Here is a 20538-nt window from a genome sequence, read left to right as displayed (position 1 = left end):
TTATAATATATTAATAATTATAAGTGCCTTATTCTCTCATTTAGTCTATCCAAGTATTGGAATGCCATGCAACCCAAATGGACCATGCCGGGTCGGGTCAACTTCATACCAAATAAAGTTATGGACTTAGACACTATATCCAACAGTCAAATGGTCAACCCTTGGTCAAAGTCAAAGTCAAACTCATCCTCCTGACTGAATCCACTCGCCGAGTCAACCTAATGACTCGCCGAGTCCGCATGCTCAGAACTTTCCCAATCCGCGACTCAACTCGCTGAGTCACCCGAGACTCGCCGAGTCTCACAACTCTGTGTCCCCTCGCACTCACTCATCGAGTCCTCCCTTGATGCACTGATTAATGGCTTCACCAGAAGAAGTTTGGACCTCATGACCAGCCTCGCCGAGTCTAAGGCCATCTTCAACCTACTCGCCGAGTTGTTCTTCCAACTCGCCGAGTTCCAGTCCATCTTCAAGCAACTCACCGAGTACACCTTTGTGACTTACCGAGTACCACTAGATCTTAACCTATACAGAAGCTTTTCAGGCCGTGCAATCGATCCAAAACGTAGATCTACCCTTCTACAACCCTTCTATCACGTAAAGTGGAAAACTTTACATGAATCCAAAGAGATCTAGACATTTTACACTCTAGGCTATGGTTTGGGACAAGATGGCTTCACCAATCACTCATTAACAGGGACTTTAATGAACTCTAGACCTTCTCCATTCCAGATATGAGGTAGCAACCTCAGATCTAACCTTCAAACTCCATATACCACAAGCCAAACTTTCCACATAACCCAAAATGATGAATCTAAAAGAATAGCAGCCCAAAGAACGAGATATTACCTCAAAATGAAGCCCCCAACAGCAAGGAATCTGAATCAAAGCAAAGCCCCCTGCTCCAAGCCTCATAACTCTCCAAGATCATCTTCCAACTTCCTTCTCCAAGGCTCAAATGCACTCAAAACCTTCACAAACACGTATCTAGGGTTTCTGCTTTTCAAAGGAGATCAAGGAGGCTGGGGAGAGGGTATAATCTCCTTTATATAGGGCTCATCCCCCGAATTTAGGGTTTTCTTCACACAACACCTACTCGCCGAGTCCAGCCTTGTACTCGCTGAGTAGGCCACTTAACACGCGACCTGAGTCGTGACCCTACTCGCCGAGTCCTCCCATGGAATCGCCGACTGGCATTTATACATTTTCAATTTTATCCCTTCAACTCTAATCTTGATATTTCGGGATGTTACAATTATCCTCCACTTAAATTAGGCTTCATCCTCGAAGCCTACGGCAACACAATTTCAAAACTACTCTTGCAATGCACCTGCTGACATTAACCAGACCAGATTCTTCAAACACAGGCATCGCAACCCGAAACCCAACTTTCCCTCTTGCGGTGTCCTGACCACCGTCACAAGCCGGCCACTAGCTTTTCCCTCTGATAACCACACCTAACAACTGAGTACCACCTATGATGCAACACTGCTCCAAATCACAACCATCCCTCGACCCATATGAGCTAGAAATAACCATGCACCACCGGATTCCTGATTCGAGTCTAACTCTATCCATTCCATGCTGACAGAAAGACACATTCTTCAGAGCAACTCCCATGAGTTCTCCTCTTGCAATCACATACATACGCTGAACTAGCTCTAGCACCCTCGGGTTAGGAAAACTCGTCACACTGACGATCCTCAAAACATTCCCTCAGGATGAACCACTACAACACAAATCCTTCACCGAAATCAAGCTGGGACTCCAAACTCCATCCCTGCATCCCTTACGAGCCTCTTGACTCTACACCCTTAGAATTTCCTTCCGTAACCTCGACAGACATCCAAACCGGATGTGATTCCATACCACCGTCGTACACACTACGCCATAACCATAATTGGAACACTCCAATCATAACTTCGCACTATTAATTTACTTCCGTGACTTACATTCCCTCTCGGAGCTACATTCCTTTCCCTTTTTCCTTACCAAGGAGATCCACTTGGCAGTCTTGACACTACCACAAATGGCACGGTGCTCACCCAATACTACACCATTTCCTTATGGCATAACCGCTATCCCATGCACCATACATACTCTGAATCCACTTGCAAAGACTCTGAAGTCCACGCTGAACTTCCCATCATGATCAATATCCGGGGCCAGACCTTCTAACACTAACATATCGTGACATACTAAATCCATTTCCTCGCACCGATCTATCAACACCTGCAGAGTCTTCAGCATGAGTAGACCACCTTACCCGGCCTTCAGCCAACTGGACCACTCTCGTAACCTTCAGCAGACCTGGACCGCCCTTCAGGGCCTTCAGTCTAGCTAGACCGTCCTCCGAGCCTTCGGCTTGACTGGTATGCCTACTGGCCTTCAGTCTATCCGAACCGCTCAACTAGCAATCAACATTCCAAGTTACTCCTTCGAGAACTCATCCCATGCATACTGTTCTAGCCCTCTAGGGGTTCCGAACTCTACCTCCATCCCATATACTCGGTCCCGGCCCGATCCTAGGCCTTCCACAATCAATCGATAATGATCTGTATCCCGCCCCGCACGCCTGTCATTTACTCATACCAGCCTATGCCCTTGTTTGACCGAGACACTACTGAATCCCATGCGGCTAAACAACCTTTCATACTCATTGATCCTCTGGAGAATTCTCCAATTCTCGCCCACTTAGAGCACTAATTATCAACCACCGGTCCCCATCACCGACCTCCCTCAACAACGCTTCATGACACCTACTCTTTCACGCGAACCGTTTCCCATTAACACGAACAACCTCCACTAATCGCATAACATTACTAATGATTCCGGCACGAAAGAACTCGATCCTCAGCTAACCACTGCTCAGACTGCAAATGTTGCTCAATATCCAGACCAACACCCGATTCTCATGAACAACCCTCAGGAATGATAACCAACGAAATTTCTAACACTAAGCCCACAACCATGCCATAACCCTCAAAACCAAAGAATACAATACCGAAAACCATGCAACGAGACTAGCAGTTAAACAATACTCCACAATAATCATTAAATAATAAGACATCAAGAAGAACATACCCGTAGTTGCATCTGGCACTGCCCTGACCTCCTCCACTGTAAGCTGAAAAGCACGACCCTGAGCCCTTGGGAGCTCCGCTCCACCCTGACCTCCACCCGTGATCCTCAACGTGGCCGGTGCTGGAGCCTGCATCGGTCCAGCAGTAAGTTGTGGACAGTTGACCCTCAAGTGCCCTACCTGATGACAATGATCACAGATCCTCAAATCCCGACTCGGAACTGTCTGCCGACAATCCCTCGCAAAGTGCCCCTCCTTTCCGCACTTGTCGCATGCACCACCGGATCGAAAAACTCCGGTGTGACCCCTCCCACACTTCCCAGAAGTGTGGCTGCTCTGATCTCCCAATCTAGAATCAACGGTCTTAGACCATTTCAGCGCCGGCTACGACTGCACCGGAGCCTGCCTCTGCTCCCGTAACTGCAACTGAAACTCAAACTCACGCTGCCTGGTCGCCACCTGCAACTCTAAAAAGGTCTCGCACCTCTGCCTACACACGAACTGTCTGATATCCCTCTTGAGCATACTCAGATATCGGGACATCTGATCCTGCTCCGAAGCAAACTTGGTCAAAGTCAAAGTCAAACTCATCCTCCTGACTGACTCTACTCGCCGAGTCAACCTAATGACTCGCCGAGTCCCCATGCTCAGAATTTTCCCAATTTGTGACTCAACTCGCCGAGTCACCCCGAGACTCGCCGAGTCTCACTGCTCTGAGTCCCCTCGCACTCACTCATCGAGTCCTCCCTTGACGCACTGATTCATGGCTTCACCAGAAGAAGTTTGGACCTTATGACCAGACTCGCCAAGTCTAAGGCCATCTTTAACCTACTCGTCGAGTTGTTTTTCCAACTCGCCGAATTCCAGTCCATCTTCAAGCAACTCACAGAGTACACCTTTGTGACTCGCCGAGTACTACTAGATCTTAACCCATGCAGAAGCTTTTCAGGCCATGCAATCGATCCAAAACGTAGATCTACCCTTCTACAACCCTTCTATCATGTAAAGTGGCAAACTTTACATGAATCCAAAGAGATCTAGGCATTTTACACTCTAGGCTAGGGTTTGGGACAAGATGGCTTCACCAATCACTCATTAACATGGACTTTAATGAACTCTAGACCTTCTCCATTCCAGATATGAGGTAGCAACCTCAGATCTAACCTTCAAACTCCATATACCACAAGCCAAACTTTCTACATAACCCAAAATGATGAATCTAAAAGAATAGCAGCCCAAAGAACGAGATATTACCTCAAAATGAAGCCCCCAACAGCAAGGAATCTGAATCAAAGCAAAGCCCCTTGCTCCAAGCCTCATAACTCTCCAAGATCATCTTCAAACTTCCTTCTCCAAGGCTCAAATGCACTCAAAACCTTCACAAACACGTATCTAGGGTTTCTGGTTTTGAAGGGAGATCAAGGAGGCTGGGGAGAGGGTATAATGTCCTTTATATAGGGCTCATCCCCCGAATTTAGGGTTTTCTTCACACAGCGCCTACTCGCCGAGTCCAGCCTTGTACTCGCCGAGTAGGCCACTTAACACGCGACCTGAGTCACGACCCTACTCGCCAAGTCCTCCCATGGACTCGCCGACTTGCCCTTATACATTTTCAATTTTAGCCCTTCAACTCCACTCTTGATATTTTGGGATGTTACAATTATCCCCCACTTAAATTAGGCTTCGTCCTCGAAGCCTACGGCAACACAACTTCAAAACTACTCTTGCAATGCACCTGATGGCATTAACCAGACCAGATTCTTCAAACACAGGCGTCGAAACCCGAAACCCAACTTTCCCTCTTGCGGTGTCCTGACCACCGTCACAAGCCGGCCATTGGCTTTACCCTCTGATAACCACACCTAACAACTGAGTACCACCCATGATGCAACACTTCTCCAAATCACAAGCATCCCTCGACCCATATGAGCTAGAAATAACCATGCACCACCGGATTCCTGATCCGAGTCTAACTCTATCCATTCCATGCTGACAGAAAGACACATTCTTTAGAGCAACTCCCATGAGTTCTCCTCTTGCAATCACATGCACATGCTGAACTAGCTCTAGCACCCTCGGGTTAGGAAAACTCATCACACTAACAACCCTCAAAACATCCCTCAGGAAGAACCACTACAACACAAATCCTTCACCGAAATCAAGCTGGGACTCCAAACTCCATCCCTGCATCCCTTACGAGCCTCTTGAGTCTACACCCTCGGAATTTCCTTCCGTAACCTCGGCAGACATCCAAACCAGATGTGATTCCATACCACCGTCGTACACACTATGCCATAACCATAATTGGAACACCCCAATCATAAATTCGCACTATTAATTCACTTCCTTGACTTACATTCCCTCTCGGAGCTACATTCATTTCCCTTTTTCCTTACCAAGGAGATCCACTTGGCAATCTTGACACTACTACAAATGCCACGGTGCTCACCCAATACTACACCGTTTCCTTATTGCATAACCGCTATCCCATGCACCATACATACTCTAAATCCACTCGCGAAGACTCTCAAGTCCACACTGGACTTCCTATCAGGATCAATATCCAGGGCCAGACCTTATAACACTAACATATCGCGACATACTAAATCCATTTCCTTGCACCGATCTAACAACACATGCAGAGTCTTTAGCATGACTGGACCGCCTTACCCGGCCTTCAGCCAACTAGACCACTCTCATTACCTTCAGCAGACCTGGACCTCCCTTCAGGGCCTTCAGTCTAGCTGGACCGTCCTCCGAGCCTTCGGCTTGACTCGTATGCCTATTGGCCTTCAGTCTATCCAGACCGCTCAACTAGCAATCACCATTCCGAGTTACTCCTTCGAGAACTCCTCCCATGCGTACTGTTCTAACCCTCTAGGGGTTCCGAACTCTACCTCCATCCCATATACTCAGTCCCGGCCGGATCCTAGGCCTTCCACAATCAATCGATAATGGTCTATATCCCGCCCCACACGCCTATTATTTACTCATACCAGCCTATGCCCTTGGTTGACCGAGACACTATTGAATCCCATGCGGATAAACAACCTTTCATACTCATCGATCCTACGGAGAATTCTCCAATTCTCCCCCACTTAGAGCACTGACTATCAACCATCGGTCGCCATCACCGACCTCCCTCAACAACCCTTCACGACACCTACTCTTTCATGCGAACTGTTTCCCACTAACACGAACAACCTCCATCAATCGCATGACAATATTGATGATTCCGGCACGAAAGAACTCGATCCTTAGCTAACCACTACTCAGACTGCAAATGTTGCTCAATATCCAGACCAACACCCGATTCCCATGAACAACCCTCATGAATGATAACCAACGAAATTTCTAACACTAAGCCCATAACCATGCCATAACCCTCAAAACCAAAGAATACAATACCGAAAACCATGCAACGAGACTAGGAGATAAACAATACTCCACAATAATCATAAAATAATATGACATCAAGAAGAACATACCCGCAGCTGCATCTGGCACTGCCCTGACCTCCTCCGCTGTAAGCTGAAAAGCACAACCCTGAGCCCCTGGGGGCTCCGCTCCACCTTGACCTCCACCCGTGATCCTCAACGTGGCTGGTGCTAGAGCCTGCACCGGTCCTGCAGTAAGTTGTGGACAGTTGACCCTCAAGTGCCCAACCTGATGACAATGATAACAGATCCTCAAATCCCGACTCGGAACTGCCTGCCTACAATCCCTCACAAAGTGCCCTTCCTTTCCGCACTTGCTGCATACACCACCGGATCGAAAATCTCCAGTGTGACCCCTCCCACACTTCCCACAAGTGTGGCTGCTCTGATCTCCCAATCTAGAATCAACGGTCTTAGACCGTTTCGGCGCCGGCTACGACTGCACCGGAGCTTTCCTCTATTCCTGTAACTGCAACTGAAGCTCCAACTCACGCCGCCTGGTGGCCTCCTGCAACTCTAACAAGGTCTCGCACCTCTGCCTAGACACGAACTGTCTGATATCCCTCTTGAGCATACTCAGATATCGGGACATCCGAGCCTGCTCCGAAGCAAACTTGGTTAAAGTCAAAGTCAAACTCATCCTCCTGACTGACTCTACTCGCCGAGTCAACCTAATGAATCGTCGAGTCCCCATGCTCAGAACTTTCTCAATCCGCGACTCACTCACCGAGTCCTCCTTTGACGCACTGATTCATGACTTCACCAGAAGAAGTTTGGACCTCATGACCAGACTCGCCGAGTCTAAGGCCATCTTCAACCTACTCGCCGAGTTGTTCTTCCAACTCACCGAGTTCCAGTCTATCTTCAAGCAACTCACCGAGTACACCTTTGTGACTTACCGAGTACCACTAGATCTTAACCTATACAGAAGCTTTTCAAGCCATGCAATCGATCCAAAACGTAGATCTACCCTTCTACAACCCTTCTATCACGCAAAGTGGCAAACTTTACGTGAATCCAAAGAGATCTAGGTATTTTACACTCTAGGCTAGGGTTTGGGACAAGATGGCCTCACTGATCACTCATTAACAGGGACTTTAATGCACTCTGGACCCTCTCCATTCCAGATATGAGGTAGCAACCTCTGATCTAACCTTGAAACTCCATATACCACTAGCCAAACTTTCCATATAACCCAAAATGATGAATCTAAAAGAATAGCAGCCCAAAGAACGAGATATTACCTCAAAATGAAGCCCCCAACAGCAAGGAATCTGAATCAAAGCAAAGCCCCTTGCTCCAAGCCTCCTAACTCTCTAAGATCTTCTTCTAACTTCCTTCTCCAAGGCTCAAATGCACTCAAAACCTTCACAAACACGTATCTAGGGTTTCTGGACTTCAAGGGAGATCAAGGAGGCTGGGGAGAAGGTATAATGTCCTTTATATAGGGCTCATCCCCCGAATTTAGGGTTTTCTTCACACAGTGCCTACTCGCCGAGTCCAGCCTTGAACTCGCCGACTTGCCCTTATACATTTTCAATTTTATCCCTTCAACTCTACTCTTGATATTTTGGGATGTTACATAAAGCAATGGCATTTTAAGAAAGTTCCATATTTAAGTTTTATTTTATTGAGTTCATCTTTTAGATATAGAGTTTGAGTAGGTTTCTATTTCTTTAATATATATGTGACAGTTTTTCTTTTAATGTAATTTTCATTTCTTCTTTTGTTTTAGCTTTCTTGTTCGGTTTCTTCCTTCATATATCAAAATGTTTTAGTTAGTTTCTTACACAGTGATCGTTATATTTTAGTGTTTTGAAGTCTTGATAGATGAAAAACACACAATATGATACATTTTTTTTCTTGAGAATACATTACAATTAACAAAAAAAAAATATCACATAATACTTGTCATGCATCTTTGCAAACTACTCCATTTTTTGAGTTAAATTGCAACGCGCATAACTAAAATCAGAAACAGAACGATAATAATTCACACAAACAAACATAATCCACCTCTTTCCTATAACCCTTTTGTTTGTCCTCCCATGAACGTTGTTATTGTTGTAATCGCTGCCACTTCATCATAGCTTTAGATTCTTCAGAAGCCTGTTGGCAATTTGAAAAGTGAGTGAGAAAAAGCAACATTTCTACCAACTTTGTTATGCTTTTTGAAATATAGTCATGCTGGCGTCACCACATTCCGAAGCCCATAATTAATTGTGGATTACATTAGCCCTTCGTGAGTCGTTTTCTTTGCATCCCCCAAAGGGCAATGCAAATTACGTGGAGTATTTATTTTAAACAAATTGTTTTCCATTATTACACCTTTTCATCACATCAGTAAAGTTGCCTTTTAGATAAATTCCTCAAAGCATCCAAAATATCACTTTGTACATGGATGGTCATGACCATTAATAGCAGTTGAATTCGTACCAACATGACAACCGACCTTTCCCTAAAAAAAGTTGTTTATTGGGTATGAATTGAGTGGCAACTGACGACTAAAGTAAATACCTAGATCCAAGGAGAAATGTCATAGCTTAAACTTGAAATTAGTGAAATAGTATTGAGGAATGTGATAAAATTATTAAATATTTTGTCCATCATGTGTCCACCCTTATCAAGAGACAATATTCACTAGCCAATATTTTTATAACATGCAGAATAAGCAACTTGGAGATTTGAAGTTAAAGTATACGTTTGGAACATGCGCATGTGACTAAAACAAGTAAGATTGGATTTCATGTGGCTTCTTAAAAAATTCAAATGCTATATTAGAGACCTCATATAATAAAAGAAAAATACACCCATACAGATTCAGATAACTTAGAACTATTTCTGGTAAGTCTTTTGGTGATTGCTATTGGTTCTAACCTCTGAAACAAAAAGCGAATGTTCCAATAACACATACCCATGATGTATTTTTGGTGTTAAACTATCTTAGAAGAAGAACTAAAAACCTACCAATTGTATATCTTTCTTGTGACATCACATAATCCAAGCAAGAATATATATATAGTTATATAGTTAATAATAATATAAAGAAAAGAAAACTACCTCTGTTCATTTCCAAATCCACGTCCGTTGCTTCCAATATCCCGATAATTGGGTAAAGGAACTTGGTCTGATTCAATTTGCATGACATCCCTCTCAAGGATTGCGTAATGCCTCTTCACCTCCTCCACTGACTTTCCACCAACAGCCCTCGCAATGTTATGCCAGCGATCAGGAGTGTCCTTGTTATAGTAAGCCAAAGCGTCTTCAAATTGCTTGTTTTGTCTTGGAGTCCATGAAGATCCAGAGCTACGTGAAGATGTCATAGAGCCTGATGCCATTACAATTGTGTATTGCAAGTTTTACAACGATAGAAAACTTGAGTGTATGAAATGAAAAGAGTAGAATCAGAAATCAAATGGAGGATCAAATCTATAAAATGCACCCTCAGTCAATGGAGAAGACTTAAGTCAAGGGGATGGTATGCACTAGATTGCCATGCTGCTTCCCTATATATAAGAAGAGAAAAAGGCAAGGTGGAGCAAGTTGGAGAATATTATTATTATTATTTTTTTTTATCTTTATGAAAAATGTACAACACTGTTTATTCAGTCCATTGGCATCCACGACGTCATAAGGAAGTCAGGCCCAGTTAGTTGTGAAGAGAGGTAAATAATCTATGCCTTAAAGACTTAAAGTATTATTCTTGTGTGTTATTATATCATCAATATATCAGCAAGTGGCTTTATGATGGCACTTACATTGGCTAATGGTATTAGATCCTAAATTCAAAGCCTACCCATTAGGATAGAAGATAGATGCGCTGACACCATGAATTTTGACAATCTAAGATATTATGCCATCTTTGGTTGGATATTGTTGCATAAATTATCATGCCATCATTCTTCAATGGTCACTAATATATGCTAAAAATGTAAATAGTCATGTAATATACATTTTCTTGTGACCAATTTTTCATACCGTTTTAAGGGAATATGATTGTATCTATTAAATGGTTTTCTTTTGTTGGAATCCTAAGTCGAGTAGGACTTGAAGACGAACCTATTTTTTAGTAAATCATAAACAAGTCGGTTTCTAGTTTCCTAATTGTAATCTAATTACAAGTCGGTAGTTAGGATTATATATACATTGTTTTAGGTCGAGCCATGATCATTGGAAAAACATTGTAATATCGTGAGTTTTGAGAGAGTTTCTCATATAATTAAAGAGTTATTTTCATTAAAACAATCGTGTTTACATATTCTAATCTTTAATTGGTATCCGAGCTTAGGTTGAGAAGCTGTGAGATCGATTTGTACCTGTTGACGAGTGAAGGAGGTTGGCACAACCACAGTCGCATGTCCGATGCTTACATCCACCAATTACATCGTATGGGCAATGCGTATGAAAGCTGTCTTGCGTATCCACAAAGCCTAGACTGTGATTAATCCAGGAACCGAAGTCAATGAAGAGAAGGATTGTCTCGCCATGGGTCTATTGTACCAAGCCCTACCAGAAAACCTCATAATGCAGATTGGAGACCAGGATTCGGCCAATAAATTGTGAGATGCGATTAGAGCACATAATGTGGGCGCAACTAAATTCAAAGAAGCGAGATTACAAACCTTGATGTCGGAATTCGATCGCTTGAAGATGCTCAAGTAAGAAACAATCGACAGCCTTGCCGGAAAGTTATCCGGAATCGCGTCTACATCATCGGCATTAGGAGAAACGATTGAGGAATCAAAATTGGTGAAGAAATTCCTCAAATCATTACCCAGAAACTTCATTCACATCGTTGCATCTCTTGAACAGGTACTAGATTTAAAATCGGTAGGGTTTGAAGACGTAGTGGGTCGATTGAAGGCATATGAAGAAAGAATAAGGGAAGTCGGTGCTGGAGAAGGACCATCGAGGGTTCTATTTGCCGAAAAATCGACCGTAGATGGAGGTGGGTCGTCGGTTGGTGGGGGTAACTCATCCGGAACGAAGGGAAACTGGAAAGGATCGAATGGGTCTAATAAAGCGAATGAGTTTAATGGGACTAATTGGTCGAGTGGATCCGGGTCTAGAGGGTCATATGGGTCAGGTGGACTCAAAGGGAATAATAGGGTTTCTCAAAGTAATTGGCACCACAAACAATCCAATTCTGATTTATCTCAATCTAATTCCAACAATTGCATAAAATGTAATTATTGTTGCGACAAAAATCGGAAAAATAGGAAAAAAGACCGATCTAAGGTGATTTGTTTTCCCTTTGACAAACCAGGTCATTTTGCGTCTGAATGTACGCAACGACTCCAAAAATTACGAGAAGGTGATTTTTCAGAACATGACGAGAGCAACGAATCCGTGTTCTAAATACGGATTGGGTTGAAGAATTCTCTAGAAGGACTTAGAGATTCGGGTGTTCCTAAATCGAGTAGGACTTGGAGACCAACCTAGTTTTTAGGAAATCATAAACAAGTCGGTTTCTAGTTTCCTAATTGTAATCTAATTACAAGTCGGTAGTTAGGATTATATATACATTGTTTTAGGTCGAGCCATGATCATTGGAAAAACACTGTAATATCGTGATTTTTTAGAGAGTTTCTCATATAATCAAAGAGTTATTTACATATTCCAATCTTTATCTTTCAATGCATTTTTGTTTCATCATGGATGCTAAAATGATAGAAATTGATATCGCTTTTTTTCTCTTTCAAATTATTGTCATGCAATCTGCTTCAAAAAGATCATTATTCAGTTTCTACCACCTTTAGTTTTACTAAAACTCCAGCATGCTCCACCGATCCTTCAAAAAAAAACTCCTAAGCTGCAAAAATCCTGTTTCGGGGCTCTATTTTTGTTGTGAGAGGTATAATCACGCACCCATAGCTTCTATCGGCCTGTGTGTTTTCTTCTGTCTTTAGTTATATTCAAGTTCTAAAATATCTCTAAAATTAAATATCGATGCGTCATTTAGCATCTTAGACACCGAAAAGAAATCGTGAACACTGAGTTTTATAACTACTATTGAGTATAGAAGGATAGATTCGGTGTAGGATATCTACTAATTAATTCCACTTTTTGATAGGTTAATATTATGCTCTAATGATATTGATATCTGAGGACTAGTTTCTACCTTCCAAGAATCCAGTTTGACTACCTAAAAGGACATAGAAAGCGAGGCTTTTTCTTAGGCTATAATTTCGTTTATTATAACTGCAACATAAATCAGAAAAAATAGAATGTGATCGTGGCCTCAGTTGAACAATTTGCTGAGGTCCAATGCCTTAATTAAGATCCTCCCCACTATGTAGGTGGAGGGCCCTTCAGTTTATGGGTGATATGGAAGTTGAATGCACGAAGAATCTGTATAGAATACTCCATTCTTTTGATATTGTAGAATCCTTATCATCTCAAGAAATTGTAGGTATAAAGCTTCCCTAGAAGGTGGAATTATTTATGCAATGTGGCCCACTGGTCCTTGTATATGGACATAGTAATTTGCTTGTGTCCATAAAAAAATTGTTCGCTTAGATATGATCAAAATGCAAGGCTATATCACCTTCTTTTATTACGCTTGAGCGACTTAACATGGGTATATGTGAGCTAGATTTTACAAAAGGGTTGTTCTTCCAATTGAGCTTTTCGCATGTCATGCTAGCAACAAATGCATAGCATGTTCTAATGCCGATAAGGAACCTTCACAAAACAGCGACTTCTCATGGGTTGAAAGGATTCCCCCACCACTATCATTGTCCCACTCGATAATATTTGAAAGCCTTAATCATATCTTGAGAACCACACTAGGAAGGAATTCGAGAAAAAAAAAGGTTTTCTTAAAGGTTGAATTGACATAGGGGAAAGTATTGAGGGATGTTCGGGTGAGGGAACTTTATTCTGAAAGATAAGAAAATATACGCGTGTAAGGCATAGACACCAACCAAATGAGAATTCTACTCTCCTTATGATATCGTTAGTCAATCGTTATATCATTTCTGTCAAGAGTGTTGACCTTAGTTAAGACCATGTAGTGGTTCTTGATTCTATATGATGAGATATGTTTCACCTTTTTTATGCAAAATAAGGTATTCATGTTGGCTTAGTAAATTGCCTTTTTTCGTAGTTAATTGTTTCTTCGATTAGATTCCAAACATCCTTCTTTAAATGATTCTTATTTAGTTTTGAAATGGCTACTATTGTTTTGCCTTATGAAGGATGGACAAAAGTGTTTCATTCTCGCTTCATGCATGGGTAGATTAAGGACTTAAAATCTTCAAGGAGAATATCTATCTTGTAACCTAGAAACCCTAAATTCGAAACTCGAAACTCTAAACACTAAACCCTAATTCCACACCTTATAAATACAAGAAAAAGTAGTATAATATCTGAATACACATTGATGGGTTCTTAGCATGCGACTTGGGCTGAATGAAATTGGAAGTCTCCTGTTGTATCCATTCAATTTAAAGTCTTGTATTATTGATCCGACAAATAAAAAAGGTGAGAATCAGCATCAAGTATGATTCCTGCTGATAGAGCATATATTTCACTAGGCACTTGAAAACACAACCCCACCCTGCCTTCTAGAATATCTGCACTGTTACATGTATATTGTCGATGTAACTCTAACTTTAAGATCACAACTTTACGCAAAGCATTAGCTCACTAGTTGGAAAAAGGGCTTAATACACCAGCAATATGGAAAGGGTAGTGTATACATATTGCAATTATCAAAGTTATCATCTAACTGATCGTCTTTTAGTTTGACGAAGTTTCAAAATAAAGCCAAAGAATTACGATCAAGTTGACTACATGTCCGTATAGCTACGTTTCTCCTGGTAAAATGTAACAGTTTTTTTTACGTATCATTTCATAAAGTGATAAAACTGTTCTAAATGCTAAATCTACGAAAGTAGATAAATTCATGTAAATGTATCCCCATCACTATAAATTTCTAATTAATGTACTGCATGTTGTAATATTTGAAAGTCAAAGTTAGAGCTCAGAACCGTAATTTAAGAGGAATCTGGGAAAATATCTCAAGATGTTGAATTCACGAAGAACAAAGAATCTATAGATATGCTTTGGTTCGGGAATTTTCCAAAATATCAGGAACGTAAGGTGCAAGACCGAACAATTGGATTTCCATAATATCTTCTCCTTGACAAAATTAAAATACATATAAGTTAGCTTGCATAATTTTTTGAAAATATTAGGTATCCAATTCAAAGATTGAAGTTCAAAGATTTTGCCAGAAATGGAGGGAAAGTGGGAACTCCATTGTAACCACTCTACTAAACAATTGATAATTAACTACAAGTGAATCATGCACGCCCGTGGCGCTGTGTTCGTTTTTTTTTTTCTCTTGTCAGCAAAAAACCTCTTGTGATAAAAGTCAAAACATTAGTCAATAAAAGGTTTTAGAATTGTGAGAAAATATTTGAATTTTATTATTAACTTGAATATAAGTTGGACTGAAAATGCGATTGAACTGAAACTACTTTTTTCCATCATTATGATGTTTTAAATGAAGAAAATTACACAATTGTCCTTTATGAGATCTTAAGTTTTATATATAAAATGAAGAAAAAAAGTACATAGTAGCCAAAAATAAATAAGAGGCATATGATTCAAATATATGTACATGAGTTACTTATGTAATCCACTCAAAGATGTTCAGACAAACAAATGAAAAAAATAATCTTTTTGACATATTTCCAAAATTGTATGCTTGATCCCCAAATTAGTTTAAAACCTATTCAGTCATCTATATTTGATTCCTAGTATGGTTAGCAAAAAGAGAATCCGCAATAGCAACATACTTTCACTTTTTTTGTTTATTATAGCATCTTATGATCATTTCTTTCCACTATACACATAAGATTCTACTTCCAAATTTTCCTTTTATGTATACTATTTTAAAAAGAAGTCTACTAAATACAACATTCTAAAGCTTAACAATTGAAAGTACAATGCTATCACCAATACATTTAAAATGAATAAAGTTAAAAACTTGGAAAAAAAATGTTCAAAACTTCAAAATATTACTTGTTCAGCAGTCCAGTCACCAAGTGTCATACATTTAAGATCCTACGTGGAGGGAAAAAGGCACCTGACACGTGTGTTGTTTTGTAATACAGTGTGACAGGCCTTGTTGTAGCTTGTGATACTCACATACCTTCCAAAAGTAAGAAGCAAACAACTCAACCCCTATCCATTTAATAAAATAATACAAATATAATAAATGTATTAATGATTTTCAATGGCCACAATTAATTAATTAACGTCTTTGGGTATATATATTCATTCAAATAGAGCTTACAAATAAATGAATCAAAAGATTATACATATTCTAGCATTGCTTCAGATTAAATTTACAAACAAATGTCACAATGGAATAAAATTGGATTCTAATTCCAACCAAATTTCCACGATATCCGAACAACCAAGTTTTAGACATTAAAGCAAATGAGGAAAAATTAGAATTGAATTCCATGAGTTTATGGATGGAAAGCTGATTTTCATGCATATTGTGAATTCAATGGAGTTGAATTCCGCACTCTTTTGCAACAAAACGACTGAATGGATACTGGACAACCAAATCCCACAAAATCAAACTAATAAAAAGTGTCGTTGTAAACACAAAGTCAACATTTACTAACATTTCTGTAGATTTTAGGAGGACTTTAGTTGTCTCAACTGAAACTTTTAATAAGAATATCAATCTTACTTTCTCAACAACTTTAGTGATTTTGAGGTTTATTTTGGACATCTTCTATGGAAATGAATTAAACTTCAAAGTACCTATAAGAATTTAGAATGTCATAAAATTAAAAGGATATATATGGAAATAAATATCAACCGCATGTAACCTTGGAATTGTCACTCTAAAAATAACAACGTAGACAATGAAATTAGTACTCGGCTTGAAGATGTTTTGTTTTGGGTTTACCGATGCTTTTCCTTCTGATTTTTCTTTCCACCATACGACTAAACCTGCTCTTGATTATTTGCACTGGTATCTCCTCCAAATTTAATATCCTAGCATATAAACAAAGTCAATTATTAATTATATGGTTTTCGATTTCCTCCAACGATGATTACTTATGATTTCTGAATATTTGAACTACTTTCTTTTCAGGGCATCAAAAATACGAAATACAGTTATGATTTAATTTTTTAGGGAATCATATAAAAGTATATATTTTTTTTTTGGGGGTTTTACCAATTTGCAAACTCACCTTACAACAAAATGTTTATATATATATATATATATATATATATATATATATATATATATATATATATATATATATATATTTCTCTTAAAGCCTTTCATTCTAATGAAATGATTTCTTGACAAACGAAACACATTTTTTAAATTCTAATGGAGTGAAACATTCAATTCTTTCATATATTGCACAATATAAAACATTGCCTACTTCTAACAAGTTACTATCATTGAGTGATATGGATCAATACATTGTTCAGGTGGTAAGTCAGCCATAATGGACACGGAAGCTTGGTTTACTTGAATTTTCCCACATCCCTTTCCCCCTCTTCTCCAAATCCATTACCACACTGTAGGTAGCCTCTAGTAGTTGGTAATTGTCATATTTTGTGTAACATCAGTTATTGGCAACACAAATTCATGAAAAAATATATAAAAAATTAAACATGTTACAGAGAACCCCAAAACTTTGGGTGAATAGTAGATGAAGGATGTGACTTTAATAAAAAAAATCATAAAAAATGAGTTTAAATTCTAAAATTTGGGGAAATTAGGGTCAAAATAAAGTAATTTAAAGATCCAGGGTGGCTTTTAAGCTGGTTAGCTACAGTGCACAAGTCTGCAGGAGTCCTTACAACTGTCATCAAGACAAATAAAACCGATACATACATGGTTCCATCCATGACTCAGTAACAACCTGTTCAAAGGAGTGGAGATGAATTTGAGAGACTTACTCAAAGATGTCGAAAATATGATGGTTGAATGCCGTTAGGTAGGGAGCTTTCAACAGAACCTCAATGCATCGGTGACAATATTCGGGTGCACTTTGCATTTGTTTCTGGTATAGCCAAAAAGAGGAAGCACAAGTTAGTGGCGGCTGGTTGTTTGCTGTCGGTGTCGGAGTGTGCTGATGGCAGTGGTGGATAGTGAAATGAAGCCAAACTTGAATAATAGGAAAGATAAAACTTACCGAGACATAAACAAAAACACCTAATGTGCATAACAAACCTGAGGAAGTTAACAGAAGAGAAACCCATGTAGGCAATGAAAACGGCAACAAAGAGGTTGCTAGAGATACAAAAGCTATTGATAAGCTCCACTTAAAACCAAGCACGCCACCATAACTTCTATGTATTCATGGGTATTAATGAATCCTCTTGTGCAATTTTTAGGCAATGGTTAATTTGTTGCAGTATCCACTCGCCTCTTTTGTTTCTCATAACGAAGTCCACCCCTAATTGTCTTAAATGATGTCTATGAACTAACCTGATTTTATATTTCAACTACTATTCCAGTATCCACGTATTTGGCAAGTGGAGGTTTCAAGGGTCCATCAGCCTCCCTATTAAACTGTCGAATAGGGAAATGAAAAACAAAGATGAACCACATTTCCAATAGAACATAAAACTATGGATGCTTACAAATGAAAGAAACTTCAAGATTTTTACCTGAATAAACACATGATTCCATATTTCAATCCATATACGGTCATCATTGCTACCTAAATCTTCAGCATCACGACCACTAATCCTATAAAGTCTAAAAAGAACAGATGAAATAAAAAACATAATTTACAAATCAAATCTGGAAAGTTAAAAAAGAAACTAAAAACAACCGCAAAGTTACAAATTGTTAAAAAAATATATATCACATACTGAGTTGTGTAACGTTTTATCTTGACTTGATCAATTGAGTCAATGGAATAACTAATCTCTTACCAAGCTTAATGTTTATCTATCTCCTCTTAGTCTTACTTGCTTCAATCAATATCCTAGTGGCCGACATCAATTAAAATAATTATATTGTGTATTTGTTTAGGAGTTTTTTTGTAACTGATTAGTTAACTCTTACAAAATTGGTTATTTTAGGGCTAAATATTCTTTAGACACACCTTCCTCACTTCTAGCAGACCTTGATTTCTTTTTACCTCGTTCCCCATTCTTGACGGACGGATTCAAGGAAGGAAGCAGCAAAACCACCCACTTCCACTCAACGCCACTTATTGCCACCATTTGTCGGTTGCTGCTCACGACTTCCTTCTTTCCCAATGGTCTACCAGACGAAAAGAAGAAAATGTAGCTCCGTTGGTTGGTTCTAGGGTTATAAGAAAGGAAAAAAATATTAATAAGAACACAACCGAACATTATTAAAGGAGAAGGGCGGCAACCGGGTTTGTGGAACAAGAGATAAGGATCAGAAAAAGTAAGGCGGTTTATGCTTTCCCTTGAGAAATAGAAGTTTTGTTAGGTACATTTCATGTACCCATTTTGTAGCTTTATTTCATAAAAGTACATTGCATATAGGCTTAAACTCATGCATTTTGCATGTTTTTCAGGATTTTTCATGAGGCAATTTCATTCAAATACTTTTGTGATATTTCAGGGACTTTTGGAGGTAGGATATTGTTAGAGGAGGTAAATAAAAGTTGCGGACAAAATTGCAGGACTTGCGGAGCACCGAGGAGCAAGATATCAAAGAAATGAAGATTTTGGCTTTACAGAGATTTACACGGCCGTGCAAATTCAAGCCTTGCGTTTATGCGGGCCATGCAAACGTAGATTTATGCGCAGTATATTTTTGCGTTTACACGGGCAGTGTAAATGAAAGTGTTAATTTACACGGGCCGTGTAAACATAAACGTGGGTTTTAAAGCAGTTTTTCACCATTATTAAAGGAGGGAACCGACTTTTTACTGAGGGGGTCGACTTTTGAAGTGGAGAAGGCGAATTTCTTGATGATTTTGAAGTTGATTAACACTTGGGAACATTTGATTTCATTTTGTAAGACCTTTAATTTCATTTTCTAGATTTGTGATCTTGTTCTAGTCAAGAGTGGCTAGAACCCTAGATTCTACAACTTTATGTCTTGACTTCTAGTTGTGATTTCAATCATATGACTTGATGTTTTCTTTCAATTTTCTATCTAGTGAATTTGATTTTGTTTCAATCGAATGTTTGATTCTAATTGTGATTCTTATTGGCCATTTGAATTAGGGTTAGATCATTCAAGTTATCTAATTGTAAAATCCATAATTGTTTTGTAAATTTGGACTAGGTAACAAGCACTAAACTGATTTCTATTGAATGAATTTAGTGTAAATCTTATGCACACATTCTTATGCTCCCGATCTTATGAGGAGTATTGAGTGTTGTTGGGAACATTCACATAATGTTTAATGCAATCTTTCAACCTAATTATAAGATCTTGTTTAGATTAGATTGGTAAGGTTGGGATTAATGAAAGAGCTTATTTTGGTTAATCAATGTGGTGAATTGGAGGTGCTAGATCTTGTTAGCATTTCTATGTACCAATTTAAATAGAATTGAATAAATATCATTTCATCCTTGGAATCATATTATTAATTTGTCTTGCATGGAGTTGGAGTCCTTACAAATCTTGAATCTACTTCATTAAATCAATCATTTACTTATTGCTTTATTCTATAGTTTAAATCATTGCTTATATATTCCCCCCATTCTGTGACCATTTTTGTACCTTACGCAAAAAGGTATAAACACTTGTCACGTGTCTATGTGGATCGACCCTACTTACCTTATACTACATTATTAATGCATAGTAGTAGTGTTTAAGGAGTCTTTTGTACCCTTTATTTATTGAGTTTGACAAGCCCAACAAATTTGCTCCGTTGCCGAGGACATGGTGTTACTAATTGTCTATGTCAAGGATTTTGTGAGCAGGTGCTTTAAAAAAAATAAAATAAAGAAGTCAGATAGAAGATAAGTTTTCAATTAAAGGAAGTGGCGAGAAGGTTAATGTGTTGTAAACGCCCACCTACTTAGAAC

General features: G+C 39.4%; 1 protein-coding gene across 1 annotated transcript; it reads right to left on the bottom strand.

The window, feature by feature from the left end:
* Positions 1-8319: 8319 nt before the first annotated feature.
* Positions 8320-9995, bottom strand: LOC145043211 (protein RADIALIS-like 3). The gene is made up of 2 exons (XM_078991790.1): positions 9580-9995; positions 8320-8628 (listed from the first exon to the last, which is right to left on the bottom strand). Exons 1-2 carry the CDS (start codon positions 9855-9857, stop codon positions 8604-8606), a joined length of 303 nt encoding a protein of 100 aa, XP_078847916.1. The 5' UTR covers positions 9858-9995; the 3' UTR covers positions 8320-8603.
* Positions 9996-20538: the final 10543 nt, after the last annotated feature.

Source organism: Lactuca saligna, chromosome 4 (assembly GCF_052625555.1).
Source record: "Lactuca saligna cultivar CGN05327 chromosome 4, ASM5262555v1, whole genome shotgun sequence".
NCBI lineage: Eukaryota > Viridiplantae > Streptophyta > Magnoliopsida > Asterales > Asteraceae > Lactuca > Lactuca saligna.
This window is presented reverse-complemented; position numbering and strand designations above follow the sequence as displayed.